Source organism: Mustela putorius, unplaced genomic scaffold (assembly GCF_011764305.1).
Source record: "Mustela putorius furo isolate JIRA1106 unplaced genomic scaffold, ASM1176430v1.1 tig00003836_pilon_pilon_pilon, whole genome shotgun sequence".
NCBI classification, from domain to species: domain Eukaryota; kingdom Metazoa; phylum Chordata; class Mammalia; order Carnivora; family Mustelidae; genus Mustela; species Mustela putorius.
In genome coordinates this window covers 11,545,542-11,557,484 of record NW_025421989.1, presented here as the reverse complement: position 1 = coordinate 11,557,484, position 11,943 = coordinate 11,545,542, and the positions used below count along the sequence as shown (strand labels likewise).

At 44.9% G+C, this 11,943-nt stretch overlaps 1 protein-coding gene across 1 annotated transcript in view; it reads left to right on the top strand.

Annotated features, from left to right (window-relative positions):
- PIR (pirin) overlaps nt 1-11,943 on the top strand; it is a 131,981-nt gene continuing 120,038 nt past the window's right edge. The window contains exon 1 of the mRNA XM_004758968.3: nt 1-96. Within this exon, the coding sequence (XP_004759025.2) occupies nt 1-96 (96 nt within the window). The remainder of the gene's footprint in view (nt 97-11,943) is intronic.

Here is an 11,943-nt window from a genome sequence, read left to right as displayed (position 1 = left end):
ATGGCATCCTCCAAGAAAGTGATCCTGTCCGTGCTCAGCTGGGGGCAGTCGGAAGGGATTGGAGCCAGGGTCCGAAGAAGCACTGGCAGACCCGAGGTAAGCTGCTTGGGGAGCTGTTTTCGTGCTTTCCTGAAGAAGGTGCTGGTGGGATACTGAGGCTTACCTTGGGAAGAGAGGGCTTGGGGCAATCATGAGCTGCTTTATGGGGGGGGCACGGGGGTGAACTCTGAGGGGGTTTCGCTAACTCGGGCACAGAGGTCTGGCACAGAAGGTGCAGCTGAAGCCTCTCCACCCCTCTCCGCATTCACTTGTCCTACCCTGAGTTGAGCCTCATCACCAAACATGCCCACTATATAGCCCCAAGTTGACTCCCCCGCAATTCAAAGCACCAAGGAGTAACATTAGGTCCCGGTTCCAAATTCCCAGGGGAAAGCATCTGCTTGGCTTGGTTTGGGTCCCGTCTCCCTCCCGCTTGGCCAGTTAGCCTTGCAAAGGATTTGGGTTTGTGGACAAACCACAGAGCCCCAACTCTGTGGACCTCCTGTGGGGATGGGGGTGTGAGAAGGCTTCTCTCATAGATGATTTTAGGTTAGGTAGACCTCTTTCAGCATGAGAGAGCAGTTTTATTTGAAAATTGCAGAGAATGTGGGACTTGCAGAAAAGAATATCTTATTTGTACAGAAAGGTATCAAGTGGTGATTATAGCCCATGGAAAATAGTGCTCATCACCATCACAGATTACAAAAACATTTTTTGATTGCAGTATAACTAACCTATGACATTGTAAGTTTCAGGTAAACAACACAGAAGAGAGAAATTTAGTATTTATATATATTGCAAAACAATCACCACAATCGGTCTAGTTAACATCTGTCACCATACGTAGTTAGACAACTTTTTTTTTTCTTGTGATGAGAACTTTTCAGATGTACTCTCTTAGCAGCTTCTAAGTGTGCAGAACAATGATGTTGATTACAGTCACCATGCTGTACATGACATCCCCAGGACTTAATGATATCATAACTTATAACTGCAACTGTGTATTTTTTGAACACCTGACATATTTCGCCTACCCCCCACCCCCCACCTTTGGCAAAAACCACGAAGCTGTTCTCTGTGTCTGTGCGCTTGGTTCATTTATATATTTTCTGATTCCACGTGTAAGTGAGCTCTTATGGTATTTGGCTTTCTCTATTTCACTTAGCATAATGCCTTCAAGATCTACCCATGTTGTTACACATGACAAGATCTCATTTTTTATGGCTAAGTAGTATCTCAGTGTGTGTGTGTGTGTGTGTGTGTGTACACACACACATATATATATCATATTGTCGTTTTCCATTCAGTGGGTATTAGGGTGATTTCCAGGTCTTGGCTATTGTGGGAAAATGCTGCAATGAATGTGGGGGTGCAGATCCCTTTCTGGAAGTTAGTGCTTTTGTTTTCTTGGGGTGAACACCGAGCAGTGGGATCGCTGGATCATATGGTAGTCCTATTGTTAATTTTTCGAGGAAGCTCCTACTGTTTTCCATAGTGGCTGCACCAATTTACATTCCTACCCACAGGGCACAAGGGTTCCTTTTCCTCCACACCTTTCCCTACACTTGTTATTTCTTGGCTCTCTGATGCTAGCCATTCTGACAGGTGTGAGGTCATCTTTCACTGTGGTTTGGATTTGCATTTCCCTCCCTGGTGATTAGTGATGTTGATCGCCCCCCACCCCCGCCGCCAGATATTTTTGAATAAAGGAAGAAGTATATTAGGGAAATGGATTCCTTTTTCTTTTTTTTAAGATTTAATTTGTTATTTATTTATTTGTCAGAGAGAGAGAGAGGGAACACAAGCAGGCAGAGGTGGAGAGAGAAGCAGGCTCCCTGCCAAGCAAGGAGCCCGATGCGGGACTCGATCCCAAGACCCTGAGATTATGACCTGAGCCGAAGGCAGCGGCTTAACCCACTGAGCCACCCAGGCGCCCCTGGATTTTTTTTTTTTTTTTAAATGAGGTCAGTTTGTTCTTCTGCCTAAAATCGGCTCTGGCTTTCTTATGCTCTTTCGTTTTCACCCGTGAATGTCACTGGGGGTCCATCAGGCATTGTTTTCCAAAGGGTACAAGCAAATAAGGATTACACACAAACAAGATTATTCTAAGTTCTAAATGGACAGCGGGTGTTGGGGACACGGAGATGGATGTGCTATCATATTCTACTAGGCCGCATCACTGAAAGAACAATTATGAGGAATTTGGACACCCATTAGTAAAGCCATTATTGTGCGTCGAGGGTAGCTAATTCTTTAATGACTCCATCTGTCAGGACATATCTGCTGAAGCCTTCTAAATATTTTTAGTCCTGTCAACCCCTTACGTAGTCTGATGAAACCGACGCGTTTCTTCTCAGAGTAACACATATTTTTTACGACTGTATTTATTTGATGGAGAGGGAGAGTGAGGGAACACACACAGGGAGTGGCAGAGGGAGAGGGATATGAACTCGGGGCCTGGGCTGAAGGCAGATGCTTAACCCACGGAGCCACCCAGGTGCCCCAGAATAATATTTTTTTAATGTGTGAAATAAAATACATAGGATTACAAAGGAAAACATATGGCAATATGGTGAGCAGAATATTACAAAACAAATTTGTAATCTAGTAATTTGCATTAAGTAACAAGACTCAGTGACAGGTCATATCACTACCTAATTTCAAAGCTGCGAGGGACATCGAGAGTAATAGTTCCCTATACTGGGGCGCCCGGGTGACTCAGTCAGTTGAGCATCGGACTCTTGGTTTCGGCTCAGGTCATGATCTCAGGGTCTGAGGTTGAGCCCCACCTCCCAATAAATAAATACATCTTTTAAAAAGTAGTTCAGTATACCTGTAGCAACTGTCACGTTATATGAAACAGCTTTGAGTTCTAGTGGTGACAGGGTCGCAGGTGCTGGTGATTTACTGTGCTGCTTTGACTGCATTCATGGTTAAAGTATTACATTCCAGCGGCGCCTGGGTGGCTCAGTGGGTTAAAGCCTCTGCCTTCGACTCAGATCATGATCCCAGGGTCCTGGGATCGAGCCCCACATCGGGCTCTCTGCTCAGCGGGGAGCCTGCTTCCCCCTCTCTCTCTGCCTGTCTCTCTGCCTACTTGTAGTCTCTGTCAAATAAATAAATTTAAAAATCTTAAAAAAAAATAAAGTATTACATTCCAGCCTGGAGATGGTTGCTGGGGACGCTTACTTACCAGTGTGAATGTACTTCCTGACACTGAAGTGTTTACTTAAAAAAAAGTTAAAATGGTAAATTTTCTTATGTATATTTTACTACCAAAAAAAAAATTCCAGATGAAAAAACAATTTTCAGTTAGAGGTTAGTGAAAATCAAGATGTAATTTTTTCCCCAGCTGCCCTGAATTCTATCCGTGGTACCCAGTTAAGAGTCCCTGGCTGAAAACCTGTGCTTTAAAGACACCCACATTCTACTGATTCAGAGGGTCTCCCGTTTATGCCTCTACCCTAAGGAAAAATATGTGGATTGGAATTATTCATAATGCCGTCACCCTGGTTTAATCATGATTAAGACGGAGATTGTTTCCTTTTTTTCTCCATTATAGCTGTACGTTTTACGTCATGGGGATTATATAAACTAAACAATTTTCTGTCCTTGTTTTCATTTAACAGGGTAACATAAGCACTTCCCATGGAAATATAAATTCTTCATGCACATCTATTTTTTTTTTTTTTTTTGAGAGAGAGAGCACGCACACATGTGAGGCCAGGAGGGACAGAGAGAGAGGGAGAATGTCAAGCAGGTCCCATGCCCAGTGCGGAGCCCGACGGGGGGGCTCGGTCTCACAATTCTGAGATCACAACCTGAGCTGAAATCAGGAGTCTGATGCTTGACCGACTGAGCCACCCAGGCGGCCCCTTCACGAACATCATTTAAGTCACTGTGACATGTTCCCGTGTCCGGCACAGTGTTACTGTCTTAGTCATGGACCTACTTTTGACCATTTAGGTTGTCACCGTACTGTTAGCGCGGCAGAAGGCAGACCCCCTCACCCTCCAGTCCTCAGAGAAGGGAAGCACTGATGTGGTTTCGGGGCGGTACGTTTGAAACTTTTTGTGCCAAGGCTTCGTCTCTAAAGAAACATCGCCGACCCTTTGGAGCCCAAAGCTATTTTAGTGTATAATTTACACCAGTGTGTGGTATGAGTGGCCCTCAGCAACCGGTTCCCTATGGCCGTAAATGAGGAAGTAGAGGTATTTACAAAGCTTTCACTGAGCCTTTTGGTGATGAACAATAAAGCAGAGATGGGGCGGGCTTGGCTTTCATCACGATTCTGTGCGGGCCAAGGCTGCCAAGCTGGCACGTGGATGATGATTGCATAGTGCGATGTTTGGGCTCCCTCAGCTGTGCTCCCAGCAGGAGGGAAACCCACGACTCATTTGTACCCGCCTCTGGGCTCCGCTCCCCCTTCCACTTGGACACCCCTTGGTGGAACATGATTTTCCTGGGGCCAATGTCAGACATTTTTTTTTTAATTATGAAGAATTGCAAACCTAGAAGAATAGAGAAAAGAGTGTAATGAGTCCCCACGTACCCAATCTCCATAGTGATCAACTCCCAGACTTTCTCGTTTCCTCTATACTCCCCATCTGTTCCTGCACTCAAAATATTTTATTTTATTATTATTATTATTTTTAAAGATTTTATTTATTTGACAGAGAGAGATCACAAGTAGGCAGAGACGCAGGCAGAGAGAGAGGAAGGGAAGCAGGCTCCCTGCTGAGCAAAGAGCCCGATGCGGGACTTGATCCCAGGACCCTGAGACCATGACCTGAGCTGAAGGCAGAGGCTTTAACCCACTGAGCCACCCAAACACCCCTGCATTCAAAGTATTTTAAAGGTGAATCGTTCCATTTTACTTGTAAATATTTCAGTTTGTGTTTCTAAAAGATTGCAACTTTAAGAAATTAAACTATAACCCCATTACATACTTAAAAATTATGAGTCTCCTGATATCGTCAAATAACCTTGAGAAATCTTGGTCCTTAGTGATACAGCCTGTGTAGATGGCGCTGTCCATTATCGAGGTCTCTGGGTGCTGAATCATGGTAGAGGGGCATGGAGTCAGAGCTCAAGTCCATTCAAGGCTGAATCTAGATCTCAGTCTGGATTTCATGCTGCCAGTTTCCTTCTGCCTTTTCAGTGATTTCTTTTTAAGATTTTATTTTTATTTATTTATTTGAGAGAGAGAATGAGGGAAAGTGAACATAAGAGGGGAGAGTCAGGGGAAGAAGCAGATTCCCCACTGAGCAGGGAGCCCGATGCAGGACTCAATCCTGGGACTCCATGATCATGACCTGAGCAGAAGGCAGTCCCTCAGCCAACTGAGCCACCCAGGCACCCCTGTGCTTTTTCATCCTTACAGTCGGGCCCCTGCCTCGATGCTGAGTAGGCCCAGGAGGTAGTCGCAGCTGCTGGAGTCTGTCTTCGACGGGTCTTTCCCTTCTGCTGCGCCCATGTTGCCTTGACACAGGAGAGCGTGGTGTTGGCTGTTGGCTGTTGGCTGTTGGGAGGGCAGGATCTCAGCTGGTCCCAGGCCACTGCCAGGACATTATTGCCCTCTGTCCCTGTGTAAGGGTTTGTGTTTCTCTTTTGAAAACCCAAGGTCTAGGGTGAGCCTGAAGGCTCCCCGCTTTTCAGAGACCCATGCTCATTCTATCTTAGTTCATCATTTTTCGTTCCTTCTTAGTGCATCGCCTTATGGTCTGAGACAGCTGTTGGGGCAATAGCAACCATTGGGCGCAGGGAAGACAGAGAGAGCAAACAGCAAGGTGCCACTATCCATCTTTTTAAAAAATAGATATATGAAGGACTTCCCTAAAAGGCTCACCCAGCGATTTCTACATACCTCCCACTAGCCAGAGTCAGTCATGTGACCACATGCAACTGCGAGGGTGCCTTAGGATGTGACCCAAGAACCACTTGGGATGTCTTTAGTACCTTCTGTGCACGCAGAATTATTTTAGAGGCAGCAGAGCAGCATAAAAAAGCATAACGTTGGCTCTGTCTTCAAGAAACGGACGTTCCTGGTAGCTAGGTCCGGTGTTTCCTGATTTAAATAAAATGCCAGGCAGCTGGAGCCTAAGGGAATGTCACAGACTGGATGGGTGGTGGCCACAGGTCTTGATGGGCCTTCTCAGGATATCAAAGGAAATAGCTTTGAAGCTGCCACCTGAATTTGGCAGTTAAAGGACTTGGAACAGTGTGAAGGAAAGGATCTTCTCCTTTAGTTCAAAAGCTTTGAGAAGCTCATCAGTTTAATATGTAGAGAGAGAAAGGTGTGGATGAGTTGGCAACCAAGTCAAAATGTAGAAAATCCGAGTTCTATCAATCAAATCCTGCCTACAGATCACAAGGCATGCCCCTCACGTGCCCTTGAATACTTGCTAAATGTTTCCTGAATGTTAGGAACTTGATTTATTCCTTTAAAAGACTTTATTTGACAGAGAGAGAGTGCACTCAAGCAGGGGGAGGGGCAGAAAGAGGGGGAGAAGCAGTCTCCCCACTGAGCAGGGAACCTGACCCTGGGCTCCATCCCGGACCCTGGGATCATGACCTGAGCTGTAGACAGATGCCTAACTGGCTGAGCCACCCAGGTGCCACCAGAATGTTAGGAACCTTAATAAGTCCTAATGCCCAGCCCGGCAAATCACAGTCTAGTACAGTAGTCTGATGCTTGTTAGAGGAAGAGTACAGTAGTACTCTTGCTTGTTAGAGGAAGAGTGTCTCATATTACGCCCCATCTCTTGGCCATAAACACTACATCCTTCTGGCTCTTCTTGACCTGCCCCCGGCTACTGCAGACTTTTGCTTGTGCTGCCTTTTCTTCCTCTGCGCATCCCCGTGTCATGAATTGGTGACCAGAAGTTTCGAGTGTGCAGTCGGTGTTGAGCAAACAGTCCTTGCCAGGTGATGACCCTTGTCCTGCGAACGGCGGCTGGTGATGAGGGGGGGCCTGGAAAGAAGGAACCTCTGCTTTCCACCATTCAGTTCATAGCAGGACATACTTGCTCATGGGAAACTCTTTCCACTTTTTTTTTTTACACAGTTTTTTCTTTTGCATGTATGTGTGTGTGATGGTATTTTTACTCCTCTGCTGCAGCATAATGGCTGGTGTCTTAGCTTCAAGTGTCCCGCAGAGTGATTTGATATTTATGTACGTTACGAACTAGTCGCTGCCCAAGCCTGGCCACCACCTGTCAGCAGACAGCGCTGGCTGTCCTCTCTGTCCCCGTGACTTACGTATTTTGTGACTGGACGTTTCTACCTCTTCAGCCCCTTCCCCTGTCTCTCGGACAACAAACTGGTACCAAGAAGCAATACATATTCATCTCCTCTTTACCCATATTTTAATATCAGAAAATCCTAATAGCGTGGAACTAAAAAGCCACCTTAAAAAGCCATCTGAAGCCTTTCTTTTGCATGTGGGGACGGTGTGGCTCGGAGACGGGTCGGTGCACACCCCGGCCACTGGTCTCAAACCCACAGCGCTCTAGGCATTGGCCCCGCTGCCAGGCACTCATTGTTTCCAGTGCTTCAAGCTGTATATTATCCAGTGAGAGGAAAAATACATAATACGAGAGGAGCATTTTCGCTGTCTTCCTCCCAGCCCTGGTTCCATTCACGGGCTTTCATTGAGCTGAAGTGGATTTATGGGTGACGGGTTAAGACTGGAAAGGTCTAGGTCTGATTTTCCCTGGAAGGGGCTGAGTGCTGGCGGCGGGGAGAGAGTCCATTCAGGAGGCGAGAGGGGAGGAGGAGGAGAAGAGTGTGCTGTCTCCCGGGGGTGCAAAGTTGAGAGGGCATGCGGGGTGAGGAGCTGAGTGAGAGGGGCCGGAACTATTGGGGACTTGCCGGGCAGCTGTGAGGGTGGTTTGAAATGGACTTTGAGGTTGAAGCGCCCTCTTGGGTGTTTGGGGGGAGGATTCAATAAAGGGTTTGTTTTTCAGTTACCTTTTAGTATTTCACTGCATGAAACACAGGATTGGGATGGGCTGCAAAGTGGCCCAGCTTTTTAATGGGTGACAGGCCACATTTTAAAGTGAAGGAACTGAGACTTGGTTATGTGAAAAACTTGCGGTAGCTTGTTAAATTTATGTGTGTGCACACTATCTGGTGTGTGTGTGTGTGTGTGTGTGTGTTTTCCCATGGAACGTGAAAATCAGAGAGTTGAAACCAGAGACAGGGACAAAGAGAGGGTCTAGTACTCTCTAGAATAATTTCTAGCAGCATGACCCAGTAGACTCCCGGAGATAAACACGCAACTTAAAAATGTAATTAGCTCACCTGTAATTAGCTTGGGAAGCTGGAGAAAGGCTTAAAGTCTGAAAACAATGAGAAAGAAAGAAGAAAGTCTGAATAGTTTCATAGTCATTAGTGCAATGGAGTCAGTATTTTATTTTTTAAAAATATTTTAATTATTTATTTGACAGAAGGAGAGATCACAAGTAGGCAGAGCAGCAGGCAGAGAGAGGGGGGAAGCAGGTTCCCCGCTGAGCAGAGAGCCCGATGCGGGGCTCAATCCCAGGACCCTGGGATCATGACCTGAGCCGAAGGCAGACGCTTAACCCACTGAGCCACCCAGGCGCCCCTGGAGTCAGTATTTTAAAAGCCTGTGACAAAGGCGGCAGCTCCAGATGATTTTACAGATAAATTTCACCCAATATTTAATATTTAAGATACAGAAAATTCCAGTTCTGTGCAGACTGTCCAGGGAAAGGAAGCTCAAGGGAGTCTTCCCATCACTTCATGAAATGGCATTGCCTTGCGGTCAAGACCGGACAAGGACAGCAAGTGAAAGGATAATCACGTTGCTTTTATACACATTTTAGCAAATCATAAAATATTAACCACCCAGATACAGCAATGTATTAAAAAGATAATATATCGCCACAAAGTTTGGATTGCCGAAATGTAGCAATTTGGTTTGAGGTTGGTTAATCTAGTTACGTAATTTACCAACATTAAGAGATTACAGGAGAGGAAAAGTATCTCAATAATACAAAAAAAGGGGTTCAATAAAATTCAACAACTGTGTATGTTCAAAAAATTAGTGAACTAGAAGAAGTGGGGATTCTTTCTTCTTATGAAGAGAATCTGCAGAAAACCTGCATTGAACAACCTGTGTGGTGGTGAATCAGAATAAAATCGGAGGAAGCAAGGACATCTATTACTGTCACTTCTCGGCATTGTTGTAGATATGCTAGCTTGCAAAAAGACAAGAGAAAGAAACAGAACGTGTAAGGCTGGACAACGAAGGGGAAAAACCCGTTATTTGCTGACGGGTGTTGGTTGGGATATTATTCCCAAATATTTACTGCCCACCCCCTGTGGGATTACACACTCCCCCCAGTTTTAGGTACATTAGCTGTGAGTCCCATAGGCAGGGTTTAAGTGCCCCCCTCCTGCCCTGGGCTTGGCCATGTCACATGCTGACACCAATGGGATGTGTTAACGTGATTGTGCCCTGTTGGCTTGGCTTCCATTTGCTCCTGTCCTTGGTTATGAGAACAGCATGTCCTAGATAGTGGACACTGTTTCAGCTTGGGATGAAGAATGACAAGCCGTGTGGAGGCCAGCCAAGCCTAGCAAAATCCAGAAAAAAAGCAGCCTGCCACACCTTTAATGCAACCAAAGGAATTTGTGAACTACTGGGCAAAAGCTTATTTAAAAAAAAAAAAAGATTTTTGTTTATTCATTTAAGAGAGAAAGAGACAGCTCACGAGCAGGCAGAGGAAGGGGGGAGAAGCAGACTCCTGGCTGAGCAGGGAGCCCAGTGTGCAGCTTGATCCCAGAACCCGGGGATTATGATCTGAGCCGAAGGCAGACACTTAACAAGTGAGCCACCCAGGTGCCCCTGGGCAAAAGCTTATTGATAAATACACTGGTGGGGCGCCTGGGTGGCTCAGTGGGTTAAGCCTCTGCCTTCAGCTTGGGTCATGATCCCACGGTCCTGGGATCGAGCCCCGCATCGGCCTCTCTGCTCAGCGGGGGGCCTGCTTCCCCCTTCTCTCTCTCTGCCTGCCTCTCTGCCTACTTGTGATCTTTCTCTGTCAAATAAATAAATTAAAAAAAAATCTTTACAAAAAGATAAATACACTGGTGATCTGAATGTCTGGAAAGAAAACCTAAAGTATGGATAGATTATTAAAATTAAGAAAAATTAAGATTATCGTGGGTTAAGCTGCTGCCTTTGGCTCAGGTCATGATCTCAGGGTCCTGGGATCAAGTCCCGCATCGGGCTCTCTGCTCAGCAGGGAACCTGCTTCCCTCTCTCTCTCTCTCCGCCTGCCTCTCCATCTACTTGTGATTTCTCTCTGTCAAGTAAATAAATAAAACCTTTAAAAAAAAAGAAAGAAAAATTAAGATTATTAAAATTAAGAAAAATTAAGAAAAGAAAGAAAACCCAAAGTATGGATAGATTATTAAAATTAATAAGAACTTAGCAATGTTCAAAAATCACTTTCCTATTTACGTTTTTAATCCTTAGTAGCATACTATTCAAAAACACGATTTAAAAATCGTATTTACAGTGTCATTAGAAATGTTAGCTACAAAAATTAAAAATATATATATACAAAGTCTTTATGGAGAAAATTACGAACCCTATTGAAAGACATTTTAAAAGCCCCAAATAGGTGGAGATAAGTATGTTTATGTATAGGAAACCTCAGTATTATATAAATATCAACCTTCCCTAGGGACACCTGGGCGGCTTGGTCGCTTAAGCATCCCACTGTTGATTTCAGCTCAGGTCGTGTTCTCAGGGTCGTGGGATGGCTGAGCCTGCTTAAGATCGTGTCTCCCTCTCCCTCTGCCCTTCTCCCTGTGTTCATACATGTGCATGCTCTCGCTCTCTCTCTCTCCAAAAAAAAAAAAAAAAAGGTCAATCTTTCCCACTTGGTCCATAGACTCAAAGAGATTCCAATCAGAAATACAACATTTCTATTTCCCTAAGCTTTTAAGTTTAATAAAAACTTTTGTAGAATAACAAATGGCCAGGAATAACCAAGATAGCTGTCAAGATATGCTGACGACTGCCTGATCTGTTTCTGCCTCTCTTGAACTTTTGTACAACATACCGGACACTGATGATCCATAGTTTTATTTTGACAGATAACGTTTACGTAGATATCTCAGAGTCAGCGTGACCTAAAATGACTACCTAAAATAACTATTTCAGGGCTGCTTCTTCTGTTAGATTCCCTGGGCATCTGGATGCCTCTCCCATCTTCCCAGGCACCATCCCTAGAAACCTGGGGGCGGGGCATCCAGTGCTCCTCTGTTTTTCATTCTCCATCTCTACTGCTGTTGCCTGAGTGGACCTTTGTTTTTGCCTGGACTAGTGAAAGTGCCTTCTGAATATTTGTCTCCTGTCTCTTCCTTCTCTCAGCCATCTTCCACTTGAATGCTAGAGGGATCTTTCTAAATCTGATCTTAACACGATTAAAACCCGTCACCTTCAGGATAAAACCCCAACTCCTTTGAGATTTGGCCTCTATCCTCAGCCCATCTCCCATCATAATTTCATGTGTATCTTTGCCTGGAGAGAGTAGTCTAACATATGTGTTAAATTGTCCTCCTCCAGAGCATTTATGATAATGCAGTCACTGGTGGGTTTTTTTTTTTTTTTTTGCATCTGTTTAGGAAAGACAGTACCTTGTTTGTGCTAACCCTTTAGATCTTAGATGATCATGAAATGTTTTTCCTCTCTTTGTAATTCTTATAAAATCAGCTCTTTAACTTAGTCAATCTGTGTGTGTGTGTGTGTGTGTGTGTGTTCTTGCCTGAAAATAACTGTCATTGCAAAAGTTTATCATTAGCTATGTCATTTTTGGTGAGTTTTGCTAGATCTATCCATGAATATATCCCCGACTAGTGTGGTTT